The 16,580-nt window shown below is 41.2% G+C and overlaps 1 protein-coding gene across 1 annotated transcript; it reads right to left on the bottom strand.

The window, feature by feature from the left end:
• Positions 1-15,654: 15,654 nt before the first annotated feature.
• Positions 15,655-16,149, bottom strand: LOC135549212 (protein MIS12 homolog). The gene has a single exon (XM_064979243.1). The coding sequence runs from the start codon at positions 16,147-16,149 to the stop codon at positions 15,655-15,657; it is 495 nt and encodes a 164-aa protein (XP_064835315.1).
• Between the last annotated feature and the right edge of the window lie 431 nt (positions 16,150-16,580).

Consider the following 16,580-nt stretch of genomic DNA (forward strand, 5'->3'; position numbering starts at 1 on the left):
GTTGTTGGCTCTGTGCAGTACATTTCTATCTATAAATGTTCAATGTTCTACCCTGAATAAGGCCATGGATTTTCTGATGCTTACACTTTGCTTCCACCAGTTCCATAAATTCATATTGCAGCTTGCATTTTAGGTGTTTGGTCCTTTAGGTATTGTTTATATAAATGTGGACATATCCTTGATGGTTTTCCACAGTTGCACTAACTATATTGCACTGAACACGAAGCTGTTGTGCTGGCTTGTACAATGAACAAAATATGAAACTGCATACTTCCAGTTCCATCTTTCAGGCACACGACTGTAGGAGAGCTGTACTTTTACTGTCATATATTTTATATAGTTTATGACTACTAGGCCTATAACAATGTTCAGTATAAATGGTGAATAATCCAATTTCTTTTGAAACTAATCAATTCAGAAAAAAGACTAACACTGATCTAGTTATATATTTAGTGGAACTGTTTGTAACCTCCCATAGTGTAACACTTTCCCAGCAAACATACAGTATCTTGCAGTGTTATGATTTGATGCACAAGGTCATACATTTTTCTACGTTTTGTACCTACAAATGTTTTGTAAATTATTCAGATACATGTTGTCACTTCAATACCCTTGTCAATGTTTTTGTATTATATCAAATATACATGCTAGCATGCCTTGATGTAGGCTATAGTTCCACACTTGTCATGTGTATATCCATAAAAAAACAAAGAAGCTGAAATCCATATTTTACACCTCCAGAGTGGTGCAGCACACTAAGGCACTGCATCACAGTGCTTGAGGCGTCACTACAGCCCCGGGTTCGATCCCAGACTGTGTCACTATCTGCTGTGGCTGGGAGACCGATGAGGCGGCACACAATTGGCCCAGCGCAGTCCAGTTTAGGGGAGGGTTTGGTCGTCCGGGATTTCATATCCCATTGCGCTCTAGCGACTCCTTGTGGCAGCTGGGTGCCTACAAGCTGGCCACGGTCACCAGCTGGACGGTGTTTCCTCCAATACATTGGTGCGGCTGGCTTCTGGGTTAAGCAAGCAGTGTGTCAAGAAGCAGTGCAGCTTGGCAGGGTCGTGTTGCGGAAGATGCATGGCTCTTGACCCTCGTCTCTCCTGAGTCTGTAGGGGAGATGCAGCTATAGGACAAGACTACCAATAGGAGAAATAGAGCAAACATTTAACCAAAAATAATATATATACAGTTGAAGTCGGAAGTTTACATACACCTTAGCCAAATACATTTAAACTCAGTTTTTCACAATTCCTGACATTAATCCTAGTAAAACTTCCCTGTCTTAGGTCAGTTAGGATCACCATTTTATTTTAAGAATGTAAAATGTCAGAATAATAGTAGAGAGAATGATTTATTTCAGCTTTTATTTTTTACATCACATTCCCAGTGGGTCAGAAGTTGAAATACACTCAATTAGTATTTGGTAGCATTGCCTTTAAATTGTTTAACTCGGGTCAAACGTTTCAGGTAGCCTTCCACAAGCTTCCCACAATATGTTGGGTGAATTTTGGCCCATTCCTCCTGACAGAGCTGGAGTAACTGAGTAAGGTTTGGAGGCCTCCTTGCTCACTCACACTTTTTCAGTTCAGCCCACAAATGTTCTATAGGATTGAGGTCAGGGCTTTGTGATGGCCACTCCAATACCTTGACTTTGTTGTCCTTCAGCTATTTTGCCACAACTTTGGAAGTATGCTTGGGGTCATTGTCCATTTGGAAGACCCATTTGCAACCAAGCTTTAACTTTCTGACAGATGTCTTGAGATGTGGCTTCAATATATCCACATAATTTTTCTTCCACATGATGCCATCTATTTTGTGAATTGTACCAGTCCCTCCTGCAGAAAATCACCCCCACAACATGATGCTGCCACCCTCATGCTTCACGGTTGGGATGGTGTTCTTCGGCTTGCAAGCATTCCCCTTTAACCTCCAAACATAACAACATAACAATAACATTATGGCCAAACAGTTCTATTTTTGTTTCATCAGACCAGAGGAGATTTCTCCAAACAGTACAATCTTTGTCCCCATGTGCAGTTGTAAACCGTAGTCTGGATTTTCTATGGCGTTTTAGGAGCAGTGGCTTCTTCCTTGCTGAGCGGCCTTTCAGGTTATGTCGATATAGGACTCGTTTTACTGTGGATATGGATAATTTTGTGTGTTTCCTCCAGTATCTTCACAAGGTCCTTTGCTGTTGTTCTGGGATTGATTTGCACTTTTCGCACCAAAGAGCGTTCATCTCTAGGAGACAGAATGCGTCTCCTTCCTGAGTAGTATGACAGCTGCGTGGTCCCATGGTTTTTATAGTTGCGTACTATTGTTTGTACCTTCAGGCATTCGGAAATTGCTCCAAAAGGATGAACCAGACGTGTGGAGGTCGACAATTTCTTTTCGGAGGTCTTGGCTGATTTATTTTCATTTTCCCATGATGTCAAGCAAAGAGGCACTGATTTGGAAGGTAGGCCATGAAATACATCCACAGGTACACCTCCAATTGATGTCAATTAGCCTGAATTATAAGTGAATTACAAGTGAAATAATTTGTCTCTAAACAATTGTTGGAAAACTTACTTGTTTCATGCACAAAGTAGATGTCCTAACTGACTTGCCAAAACTTTAGTTTGTTCACAAGAAATTTGTGGAGTGGTTGAAAAACGAGTTTTAATGACTCCAAGGTAAGTGTTTGTAAACTTCCGACTTCAACTGTGTGTGTGTATATATATATATATATATATATATATATATATATATATATATATATATAGACAATAAAATGTCTTTAATGTTGCCACTACATTAGTAACACTGCATCATACCTTTATTTGTCACACACTGGTGAGTAAGCAAAACTGAAATGTTCAATTAAACACTTTCACCACACATTAACCATAACCTATTTTTTGCCAAGGAAAAATAAATATGTTAATAATGCAATTTTAAGTGGTTAGTTGTTTTGGTAGTCATATTCCCTATATGAACTCTGATTTGTCATTGTGTCATTTTAAATGGTACTGAGAGACTGGTGTGTACAATAGATGTGCTCTTTCACCTGCACCCCTGTCAATTCTTTGCTGTATGAAGAACAGTAGTTTAATACAGAGTAGTTCCTCAGTTGAAAGTGCTTGAATCCTGGTTACACTGCATTCAATCTGAGAAAAAGTTTAAAACCAATACCAATTTATCTATCAACTAGTATGAAGCAGTACAACATTTATGATTGATTGACTGCCAAGCCTGATTTGTAAATTAATTCAGGATTGGCCAGAGTAAGTTCTCACTGCCACCCACACTCATTACTAACCCTGTATTTTCATCAAAAAACCATTGGGGAATTAAATTCAGGCTTTATATTTTTCTCTTTCAGCACAAGAGAAGGGTGGTTAGAGCATTGGACTAGTAACCGAAAGGTTGCAAGTTCAAATCCCCGAGCTGACAAGGTAAAAAATCTGTCGTTCTACCCCTGAACAGGCAGTTAACCCACTGTGCCTAGGCCGTCATTGAAAATAAGAATTTGTTCTTAACTGACTTGCCTAGTAAAATAAAGGTTAAAAAAAAAAAAAAGTACATGGGGGACAGCAGTAGTGTTAAAGGCCCCTTCCTTAGTGGGACTTCCTGCTCTTGAGGCTGGGGAGTGGCCCTGTCCTGCCTTTCTCTGGGCTAGCTGTTGTTCCCCTCCTGGCATTGGGCCAGCAGAGCTGCCATTATGGGGGCTTTGTTGGTTCTGGGAGGATAATTGGCCAGCAGGAGCCATCTCTGCACCCTCTAGGCTTAGTGACAGCCAGGAGAAAGACCCAACTCCCCGTGTCTGCTGTGACAGCTGCCTCACCCAGCCACTCAGGCCTCGCCCATTGTCTGAGGTGTCCTAATAGCTGCCTATGTATAATAAAGAAAAAAAAATGTATTTTCATAATGAGGCATGTTTTTGGAGGGTTTTGCTGTGAGGTGCAAATTTTACATTCTCATTGAAAGGTTGTGGTGTTGTTGAAAATTGAAGTCCCATCAGTCATGCCGACCTCAAAATTGCTAACAGACAATTTTCTTCATCATTTTCTATCGCCTCAATGGACAGTATAATCAAATTAGACCTCCTCAGAGGCTGTATTCTATGTCCATCTCTAGCTGTCCATTGCCTGTCCACAATGTCAAGTGTTGCAAGTTGTGGTAACCATGGAGCTCCACATAGCCCGAGAGAAGCTCGGGGGGGAGGGTTCCTCCTCCACTCCCAGACTGCGGGCCAGGCAGAGTGGGTGGGTGGGTAGGAGGGCTTGTCGTCTCTTCTCCCTGAATCTAATGGACTGCCAGCCAGGAACACTCAATCTGTCACCAGCTGTCTGCCAGTCCCTCCCTGTCACTGCCCACACTCTCTGGCTGAGTCAGGTCACACCCCAAAGGCCAGGGGATGAGCCTCTGTCTACTGGGAAGCCCTACTCCAGGCTAGCTGCCATTACATGGTGGGAAATACTCTCTGATCCCACCCAACTGGGATCAGTCACGCCTACTTACTATAGTTAGGGACGGTTTGCTACTCTTTGTTTGTTTACAAGCACGGTGCATTATGGAGTAGAAGTGCTACCTCTTTATTGAAACTGTTGTAATTTAGGCAGTATGTTGAAATTTGTAGTTGCTCCAAAAACTCAAATCTAAATGAGAATGTTAATTTATCACTTAATCACGCTTGATACTTTATATGTAAAGTTGTGGTACAGGTATCAGATTTGACTTATTCACCCCAAAAATTTTACCAAAAATAAGAGGCATATTTGAGAGGAAAACATGTCTGAAATGTTCCCATTTGCCAAAAAATTACAAGCTTTAATTGGGGTTTTACAGTTGAGAACAGCAGTATGTTTTAATGAGGCAAAAGTCTAAAAAGGTATGGTTTTGTAAGCTTTCCAGAATCCCTTAGATGCTGCTAGGAAATGACAAGTCTGCTTGTATTTATGCCAGTCTTCAAATCAAACTTTGTCACATGCTTCGTAGGTGAAATGCTTACTTACGGGCCCTTCCCAACAATGCAGAGAGAAACTTAAAATGAATAGAAAGATAATAAAACAAGGAATAAATACACAATGAGTAAAGATAACTTGGCTGTATACACAGGGTACCAGTTCTGAGTCAATGGGCAGGGGTACGAGGTAATTGAGGTAGACATGTACAGATAGGTAGGGGTAAAGTGACTAGGCAACAGGATACAGTTGAAGTCGGAAGTGTATATACACATAAGTTGGAGTCATTAAAACTAATTTTTCAACCACTCCACAAATTTCTTGTTAACAAACTATAGTTTTGGCAAGTCGGTTAGGACATCTACTTTGCACATGACACAAGTAATTTTTCCAACAATTGTTTACAGACAGATTATTTAACTTATAATTCACTGTATCACAATTACAGTGGGTCAGAAGTTTACATGTACTAAGTTTACTGTGCCTTTAAACAGCTTGGAAAATTCCAGAAAATACAGTGCCTTGCGAAAGTATTCAGCCCCCTTGAACTTTGCGACCTTTTGCAAACTGAAAAATTGGGCGTGCAAAATTATTAAAATATTAAAATCTCTCCAGAAGTTCAGTGAGGATCTCTGAATGATCCAATGTTGACCTAAATGACTAATGATGATAAATACAATCCACCTGTGTGTAATCAAGTCTCCGTATAAATGCACCTGCACTGTGATAGTCTCAGAGGTCCGTTAAAAGCACAGAGAGCATCATGAAGAACAAGGAACACACCAGGCAGGTCCGAGATACTGTTGTGAAGAAGTTTAAAGTCGGATTTGGATACAAAAAGATTTCCCAAGCTTTAAACATCCCAAGGAGCACTGTGCAAGCGATAATATTGAAATGGAAGGAGTATCAGACCACTGCAAATCTACCAAGACCTGGCCGTCCCTCTAAACTTTCAGCTCATACAAGGAGAAGACTGATCAGAGATGCAGCCAAGAGGCCCATGATCACTCTGGATGAACTGCAGAGATCTACAGCTGAGGTGGGAGACTCTGTCCACCCACCCCAGGACAACAATCATTGATCATTCAGAGATCCTCACTGAACTTCTGGAGAGAGTTTGCTGCACTGAAAGTAAAGGGGCTGAATCATTTTGCACGCCCAATTTTTCAGTTTTTGATTTGTTAAAAAAGTTTGAAATATCCAATAAATGTCGTTCCACTTCATGATTGTGTCCCACTTGTTGTTGATTCTTCACAAAAAAATACAGTTTTATATCTTTATGTTTGAAGCCTGAAATGTGGCAAAAGTTTGCAAAGTTCAAGGGGGCCGAATACTTTCGCAAGGCACTGTATATCCACAGTAGAGTCCTATATCGACATAACCTGAAAAGCCGCTCAGCAAGGAAGAAGCCACTGCTCCTAAACCGCCATATAAAAAGCCAGACTACGGTTTGCAAATGCACATGGGGACAAAGATCGTACTTTTGGAGAAATGTCCTCTGGTCTGATGAAACAAAAATGGAACTGTTTGGCGATAATGACCATCGTTATGCTTGGAGGTTAAAGGGAGAGGCTTGCAAAAATTGAAGAACACCATCCCAACCGTGAAGCACGGGGGTGGCAGCATCATGTTGTGGGGGTGCTTTGCTGCAGGAGGGTCTAGTGTACTTCACAAAATCGATGGTATCAAGAGGAAGGAAACGTATGTGGATATATTGAAGCAACATCTCAAGACATCAGTCAGGAAGTTAAAGCTTGGTTCAAATGGGTCATCCAAATGGACAATGACCCCAAGCATACTTCCAAAGTTGTGGCAAAATGGCTGAAGGACAACAAAGTCAAGGTATTGGAGTGGCCATCACAAAGCCCTGACCTCAATCCTATAGAACATTTGTGGGCAGTACTGAAAAAGTGTGTGCGAGCAAGGAGGCCTACAAACCTGACTCAGTTACACCAGCTCTGTCAGGAGGAATGGGCCAAAATTAATCAACTTATTGTGGGAAGCTTGTGGAAGGCTAAACAATTTAAATGCAATGCTACCAAATACTAATTGAGTGTATGTAAACTTCTGACCCACTGGGAATGTGATGAAAAATATAAAAGCTGAAATAAATCGTTCTCTCTACTATTATTCTGACATTTACATTCTGAAAATAAAGTGGTGATCCTAACTGACCTAAGACAGGGTATTTTTTACTAGGATTAAATGTTAGTAATTGTGAAAAACTGAGTTTAAATGTATTTGGCTAAGGTGTATGTAAACATCCAACTCAACTGTACTGTAGATAATAAGAAGTAGCAGCAATGTATGTGATGAGTCAAAATAGTTAGTGCAAAGGGGGATGAATGCAGATAGTCTGGGAAGCTTTTTGGTTAACTATTTAGCAGTCTTATGGCTTGGGGGTAGAAGCTGTTTAGGGTCCTGTTGGTTCCAGACCGCTAGCCGTACGGTAGCAGAGAGAACAGTTTATGACTTGGGTGGCTGGAGTCTGACAACTTTTAGGGCCTTCCTCGGGCCTTCCTCGGTATAGAGGTCCTGGATTGCAGGGAGCTCGGCCCCAGTGATGTGCCTTGCGATCAGATGCCAAGCAGTTGCCATACCAAGCTGTGATGCAGCCAATGAAGATGCTCGACGCTGCAACTGTAGACCTTATAGAGGATCTGAGGGCCCATGCCAAATCTTTATAGCCTCCTGAGGGGGAAGAGGCATTGTTGTGCCTTCTTCACGACTGTGTTGGTGAGTGTGGATTATGTTAATTCCTTAGTGATGTGGACACCGAGGAACTTTAAGCTCTCGACCCGCTCCACTACAGCCCCGGTGGAGGGACCTTACAGATAATTGTATGTGTGTGCTACAGAGACAAGGTTGTCCATTCAAAAATCATGTTAAACACCATTATTCCAAAGACTGAATCTATCCAATTTAGTGACTTAAGAGCATTTTTACCCCTGAATTTATTCAAGCTTGCCATAACAGAAGGGTTGAATACTTATTGACTCAAGACATTTCAGCTTTTCATTTGTAATTATTTTGTTTAAAAAAATCTAAAAACATAATTCCACTTTGACATTATGAGGTATTATGTTTAGGCCAGTTAAACAAAATGACAATTTAATCCATTTTAAATTCAGGCTGTAAGACAACGTTTGGAAAAAGTCAAGGGGTGTGAATACTTTATGAAGGCACTGTAGATGTTCCTCTTATACAGGTGGGAGAGTGAAATGTGGATTGCAATAGAGATGTGTCATCTGTGGATCTGTTGGGGCGGTATGCGAATTGGAATGGTTCCAGGGTGTCTGGTACAATGGTATTGATGTGATATGACCAGCCTTTCAAAGCTACAGATGTGAGTGCTGTAGAGCGATAGTCATTTAGACAGGTTACCTTGGCGTTCTTGGGCATAGGGACTTTTGGTGGACTGCTTGAAACATGTAGGTATAACAGACATGGTCAGGGAGTGGTTGAAAATGTCAGTGAAGCCACTTGCCAGCTGAGCAGCGCATGCGCCGAGTACATGTTCTGTTATACCATCTGGCACCGTGGCCTTGTGAATGTTGACCTGTTTAAAGGTCTTACTTACGTTGGCTACGGAGAACGAGATCACACAATTGACCGGAACAGCTGGTGCTCTCAGGCATGGTTCAGTGGTGCTTGCCTCAAAGCAAGTATAGAAGGCATTTAGCTTGCCTGGTAGGCTTGTGTCACTGGGCAGCTCACTGCTGGGTTTCCCTTTGTAATCCGTGATAGTCTGCAGGTCCTGCCACATCCAACGAGCGTCAGAGCTGGCGTGGTAGGATTTGATCTTAGTCCTATATTGACGCTTTGTCTGTTTGATGGCTTGTCAGGGGTTGTAGCAGGATTTCTTATAAGCGTCTGGATTAGTGTCTTTCAGAGACGTTTGAGAGACAAATAAAATTGGATAATTCATCTAATGCATCAACACAATTCTCCCTAGGATGTAAACTGGACATACAGTATAATGGTAGACAGAGACCACCTTGTCTCTACTGTCCTAGCAATCTCTATTGCTTTAAAAGCAGAAAACCCAGATCATCCAACTAGAACATCAGCGTAATTACAAACTCAAGCTCAATAACAGGCCAGTAAAAACAAATAGTAATGTTATGAGAACGATGATGTCTTGTTCACAGTATATGAGGTTGAAGGTTAACCAGGAGCCTTGTTCCATTAGGTGCAGCAGTAGGAGAGCAATGGCCTTTTAGCACCCTGGAGAGCATCCCAGTGTCACGCCAATCCAATGACAGTCTGTCCTCAAATGGCAGCAATTAACAAAGACCTCTGATGAACAAAGGCTGGGAGGCTGTTGGGAGGGACAGCCTGGTCTCATAGACTAGACGTAACATAGTAAACTTAAATTTGGATAATCTCAAATGAGTATTATATGTTACATTTGGTATGGTTACATAAGACAGATGTTTGCAAGTTTGAATCTCATCATGGACAACTTTAGCATTTTAGCAACTTTTCAACTACTTACTACTTTTTAGCTACTTAGCAATGGGATGCACAGGAAACAAACATAAGGAGCACTGGATTTAATAAATGAGTTTTGTGGCCAACAGAAATTCCCAATACAGTTCTGTAGTTGTAGGCATTCAGTACATTCGGAAAGTATTCAGACCCCTTCTTTTTTTCCACATTTTGTTACGTTACAACCTAAAATAGAAAATCCAATTGATTGAAAATGGTTTGGAAAGGCACACATCTGTCTATATAAAAGGTCTCACAGTTGACGGTGCATATCAGAGCAAAAACCAAGGCATGAGGTCGAAGAAATTGTCCATAGAGCTCCGAGACAGGATTGTGTCGAGGCACTGATCTGGGGAAGGGTACCAAAACATGTCTGCAGCATTGAAGGTGGAACCACCAAGACTCTTACTAGAGCAGGCTGCCCGACCAAACTGAGCAATTGGGGGAAAAGGGCCTTTGTCAGGGAGGTGACCAAGAACCCGATGGCAACTCTAACAAAGCTCCAGAGTACCTCTGTGGATATGGGAGAACTTTCCAGAAGGACAACCTTCTCTGCTGCACTCCACCAATCAAGCCTTTATGGTAAAGTGGCCAGACAGAAGCCACTCCCCTCAGTAAAAGGCAGTAAAAGCCCGCTTGTGCCAAAAGGCACATAAAGGACTCTCAGACCATGACAAACAAGATTCTCTGGTCTAATGAAACCAAGATTGAACTCTTTGGCCTGAATGCCAAGCATCACGTCTGGAGGAAATCTGGCACCACCCCTACGGTGAAGCATGGTGGTGGCAGGATGATGCTGTGGGGATGTTTTTCAGCGGTAGGGACTGGGAGACTAGTCAGGATCAAGGTAAAGATGAACTGAGTAAAGAGATCTGAGATGAAAACCTGCTCCAGAGTACTCAGGACCTCAGACTGTGGCGAAGGTTCATCTTCCAACAGGACAATGAGTCTTTGTAAACAGCAAAGACAACGCAGGAGTGGCTTCGGGAAATGTTTCTGAATGTCCTTGAGTGGCCCAGCCAGAGCCCAGACTTGAACCCGATCAAACATCTCTGGAGAGACTTGAAAATAGCTGTGCAGCGACGCTCCACATCCAACCTGACAGAGCTTGAGAGGATCTGCAGAGAAGAATGGGAGAAACCCCCCATATACAGATGTACCAAGCTTGTACTATCATACCCAAGAAGACTCGAGGCTGTAATCACTACCAAAGGTGCTTCAACAAAGTACTGAGTTAAGGGTCTGAATACTTATATAAATGTGATATGTTTTTTATAATTGTAATAAACTTGCAAAAAAATCTAAACATGTTTTTGCTTTGTCATTATGGGGTAGTGTGTGTGTGTAGATTGATGATGGAAAAACTATTTAATCAATTTTAGAATAAGGATGTAGCGTAACAAAATGTGGAAAAAGTCACGGGGTCGGAATACTTTCTGAATGCACTGTATGTGATTTCTTTAGAATAAATTAAAACTATGGTGTTCTTCATTTCAGTTCGGAGATCTTATAACAAATGTTTGTTTCAACTTCACCAAAAATGGCACATAGCTGATTAGAGCAGGCTACACTTGCCTACTTCAGAATGCAGTTTGAGTGTCTGTAATAAACTAAAATAATCTAAGGTGAATAACAAGCATAGTTTCTGCTGCCTGAATTTTCTGGTTGCTATAGGACCATGCATGTAGTGGAAACCACTGAAAACCTGAACTTGTAATCATTGTGGGGAATTCTTGCCAGTGTTGTTCCCCAAGTGCCATGCTGAATAAAGATTAAATCTCTTTTTACTTCATGTTCTGCCAGCCGGAAGCATACTGACTTGCTTTTATGTGCCTTTTATGTTCATATAAGACTAGGTGTCACGAGAGAGTCAGATCAAAATGCAGCATGGCTATTGCGATCCATGTTTAATGAAACTGAAGAAACACGAATCACTACAAAATACAATAAACGTAACAAAAACCGAAACAGCCTAATACTGGTGCAAACTAACACACGACAGACCTAAGGACAAAAGGACAATCACCCAACAAAACCCAACACCAAACAGGCTACCTAAATATGGTTCCCAATCAGAGACAATGACTAACACCTGCCTCTGATTGAGAACCATATCAGGCCAAACACAGAAACAGACAAACTAGACACACAACATAGAATGCCCACTCAGATCACACCCTGACCAAACAAAACATATAAACATACAAAGCAAACTATGGTCAGGGTGTGACAATAGAACAGAATATATATTTTTATATACATTTATATAAATATAAACTTATAAAATTGTAAGCTTCTCAATGAGGAAAAAAGTTGCTAAAAAAGTAGCAACGCTCAATGAAAATCTCAATCTTATTGATCTGCATGCAAGAACATATGACCATGAAAGGATCACAATTTAGCCTGTTTTGTTTAACCATCTACAAAGTGTAATATGTACGCATAATTGATCAGCTACTTTCTGTTGATTGGCTGCATAATCTGTCCATGTAGGTTTAGCCCAAGGAGAACTTTCCACAAGCCCTATTGATCGTCCACATATGGCCAACCCCTTCTATCGTCCATCACTCCCACACTTCTGATTTAATCTCAACATCAAATCAAAATCAAATCAAATGTATTTATATAGCCCTTCGTACATCAGCTGATATCTCAAAGTGCTGTACAGAAACCCAGCCTAAAACCCCAAACAGCAAGCAATGCAGGTGTAGAATTTTCTAAATGACTTACCAATAGATGGAAGCACAATGGAAACGGACAAGATCATAACAGAACTGGTACCACCTAAAAAATGTACTGTTTGCATAATCCACATGACGTTCCTCCTGTAATCACAATTCTACATTGTTTAAAATGCTCTTGAGGTCAAATTCTTCCCCTTTATTGCCACACCCTGACCTTAGAGATCCTTTTTATGTCTCTATTTTGGTTTGGTGAGGGCGTGAGTTGGGGTGGGAATTCTATGTTTTGTGTTCTATGTTTTCTATTTCTTTGTGTTTGGCCGGGTATGGTTCTCGATCAGGGACAGCTGTCTATCGTTGTCTCTGATTGGGAATCATACTTAGGTGCCCTTTTTTCCCCACCTGTATTTGTGGGAGGTTGACTCTATTTAAAGCACTTTGCTTTTGAGCGTCACGGTTTGGTTTTGTAGGGTTTAGTTTGGCGTCATTTTGATTCAAATAAAGAAAATGTGCGCTCACAACGCTGCACCTTGGTCCTCTCCTTTGTACAGCCGTGACATTTATTTAATCTCCGAATCACATCTTCTAGTTACATTAACACATCTGTATTTACAATATTATGCAACTTAACTGCAAATAAAGCCTTAATTTCAGTAGCTACTTCAGCATACTACCCACCAGCCTTAGAGAAACCTGACTAGACCCAAAGTACTGATCATACTACCTTCCTTGCATATAATGATTTTCAAGACCAATCGTAGCTGTGTGGCAATATAGATTGGGATGTTAAAATTTCACCCTTAAAGAGTGAATCTCTTTTCACTGACCTACCTGTGCATAAGCACACAGAGCAAACCTGCACATACTCACATCAGCATTCTCTCTGTATCCCCCATATATGGAGAAAGAGCTCTCTCATTCTATCACTAAACTAATGGGGTCGGTCTCTTCTCCCTCACCCTTCTTAATCACCCCATCCCAGATTGAACCTAATTAATGCTGCCCTCCTGCATCATTCACTGGCTCTCTATCTGACAGAAACACCATTTCAGGCCCATTCAGGGATAGCTGCTACTCTACAGCCCTGTCAGGAATGTGTCCTGGCTGAGTGAGAAGGTGGAGAGAGAGATAAGAGTTATTTATCAGTGGAGTTGAGCCCCAGAGTGATCCCAGTGGCAGGGTAAGGAGAGAGGTGGATTGGGGAGAGGAGAAGAGGGATTGGGAAAGTGGATTGAGGAATAAGCAAAGAGAGGGGAAAGGGGCTTACGGGAGACAGCCTGTCCAGGCTTCCTATTCCACCCTCCTGATGCGAGGCTCCATCCCTGCATCCTTGGGCTCATTTGGGCAGCCCCCGCTGCTTTGGCTTTAATGAGAGCGAGAGACAGATGAAAGAGACAGAGCGGTTGAGGCTGCTAACCCAGTCCCCCCTCCCCACTCCAACCCTCACTGCTCTCCTCATCCCTTTTATTATGCTCAGGCTCACAGTGCTAGCCCTCCAGCAGCACTACGTCCAAGAATGTCACTTTTTTAGGGAGCAGAACTACTGCACAGTATACAGTATTGTGCCATAACATTCACAATAGTGTGAATTATGCAAAATGGAATGGAATTAATTTTTTCAGACAGTACCAATCATTTGTGCTCTCTCGTAGAATGTCAATTTCTATTGTGCTTCCATCTATTGCATTGACAAAATGTTGTGCCTTTTTACATCATAAACCACAAAAATGGTATGCTTCTACTTGTGAAAAGAAAGGCAGAGTATACCAAGATTTGCAATAGTACTCCCAAGCTCCAGAAAGAAAAAAAAGAATCGGGACATACATGTCTCAGGTTTAATTGAGCATGAAAAGGTTTGAACCTGGCTTCACAGACATGTTATGCTACTTTGATATTACCTGACTAGATCCACCACAACAGGCTAAAAACAGTAGGAACAGAAAAATACTTATGGGAGCAGAAAAACCCTGTTCTTACAAACATGTCCCCAACACAAGAACACATTTTGGTTGTGCAGTGCATATTGCCTTGTTTGGGAGAAATCTGTACACTTATTTAATGGATACCGGGAATGTATTTATGTTTAATAAAAATGCATTTAATTGAATATTGACCTACATTTTACCAGCAGATAATTTAACAGAAAGAACCCTTGTGAAAAGATAGTCTGGGGTTCCAGCCATGGACATCACACAACAGTCTAATCACTGCAGGATCTCCCACTGAGACCACGATGTCAGAGCAGCCTACTGTCAAACAAGCTGCTTATCAGTCAGTCAACATCATACAGCATTAAACATCACAGTCCTCACAGACAAGCCCAGACTGTATCTGACAGACAGACCATGATTGGCAAGGGAAAGGATTTACATTTTATCAGATGCAATTGCACAATCACATCTTTATTCATTCAAAATTAGGCAAGTGTTAAATGTTTATAATGATAGTGCCTAAAAGATATTACGGAACAAAGAATCCAAATCATTCACACCGTACAAACGCACTGATTGGTCAATTGATTTTTGAAATGAAATAACAAAGCAATGGTTCCCCCTTGTGGTGACTATGGCTCCAGAAAAATGCCTTACATAGATCCAGAGTTAAAGGGGAAGTTCACCCATTTAAACATGTTATTTTCACTCTTTGTGAGCTTGTTGTTGATCCCCCAAACAGTTATTATATTACATATTTTGTTACAGAGAAAATTGTTTGTCACAATTTGATGGGTCATGACTTGCCATTGACTACAATGCACTATATAAATCTGTCTAAAATATGTCATAAAATGCTCCATAACACTTCAAGCCAACTCCTATTACATCAGAATCTCATTATGGATGATGTTCCTGTACAATTGTATTTTCTTTTTTTCTCCCACTGTGGTATAAATGCATGTTTGAATGATGCGGTTTACAACAAAACTATGCAAATATGGATTTATAGGACAAAGTGCAGAGACATTATCCAGAATAAGATTCTGAAATTAGTTAGTTGAGTGTTTCATAACGCAACGTAGTCTATGGCAAGTGATGACTAACAAAGCTTTTTTTTTTTTTTTTTTTACAGTTTGGGGGATCAACTACAAACACAGAAAGAGTGAAAATAAGGCCCCATGTAAAAATGGGTGAACTTCCTCTTTCAGACTGGGAGATTCAAAAAATACTAACAGCTTGAGCCTCTGTTACTATTCAAATATTGTGGATAATATATTTACAATGTATAGAAAGCCATCAAAAAGGAAATACATCAACACAAAGATGATTTTTTTGTTGAAAAAGTGCTCACATTCTTGCCGATAATACTTGGGTCTGACGAATAATTGTTCATACATCCAAAGGCATAGAATTCTATTTGTATCTTATGTTGAACAGGGGGAGCTATTCCAAGTCAGAATGTAATTACACCTGTGACCTCCCTTCTCAAACAACCACTAAGTATTTTACACCATGTGGGTCCATCCCACTGACGAGTCCTCATCCAGTCCTTTTCTTATTGACCTCTCCAATGACAGCCTGCATTTTCTTGACTGATTACATCATCACATGGAAGCTGTCGTGAAAGCTGGCCATTCCCTCCTGCATCCACGCTGCGTGTAGTTCTACAATCCACCTCAGGATTCCATCCAGCTGCTCTTGGACCTCTCTTTGCTCCTCCAGCTCAGCCAGCAAGGCCTGCCTGCCACACACCTCTGCCTGGTACACCAGTTGCAGCCCCGCCAGGGAAGACTCCAGATTAAGAACCTCCTCTAAACGTTGAATGTACTTTCTGTGTGGCTGGTCATCAGGTAACAACACATTAGGCGGGACTGAGAGGACATTGTTGACTAAAACAGTTTCCATGAGACAAGTCAGACGTTTGAAGCGTTCCTGAAGGAATATCTGCAACTTTTGGGAGCATTCTCTTGCCCTTGAACATAGTTGCTCTCCATTGAGCTCAGTCCCGCTTAGTTTTCTCACGAACACCGCTTCTACAACGAGCAGTAATTCGTTCAGGAAGTCCTGAAAGGCGCTGTATACCCTCACCATGCAGGTCTGAGGGGTGAAGCCAAAGAACTATGCCTCATACAGCTTGAGGGAGGAGGGAGACATTGCTTCCTCTAGAAAAAAGGCAGAATATTCTGTTTACATTCGGATAGCTCTACTCTGTATGTATATTGGTTAATACTGCTGTCTGTCTATTCCTTCAAGGACCACATTGGAAATGTGCTCTGGATGTTAGTGTAGCCTACCCGTAAAAATTCACCCAAAATGAAACAATCTACAATTTATTTACACCTGCTCATTCTCTCCTTCCCTCTGGTAACAATGTGTTGTTGCTAAATATGAATGTGTTCTCTGATGTTATGATCTGGTTGGATAATGTTAATGTCAACAATAATACCTTTTTATAGTTAACCTCATGTTTGTGGCAATAAAACAACTGACCAAACATTACTGCTGCTGTAGCGAACTAACGT

The sequence above is a fragment of the Oncorhynchus masou genome, chromosome 12 (genome assembly GCF_036934945.1).
Source record: "Oncorhynchus masou masou isolate Uvic2021 chromosome 12, UVic_Omas_1.1, whole genome shotgun sequence".
NCBI lineage: Eukaryota > Metazoa > Chordata > Actinopteri > Salmoniformes > Salmonidae > Oncorhynchus > Oncorhynchus masou.

Coding starts and splice junctions, on each gene's coding strand:
- LOC135549212 (XM_064979243.1), bottom strand. CDS start 16,149: ATGGTGAGGGTATACAGCGCCTTTCAGGACTTCCTGAACGAATTACTG.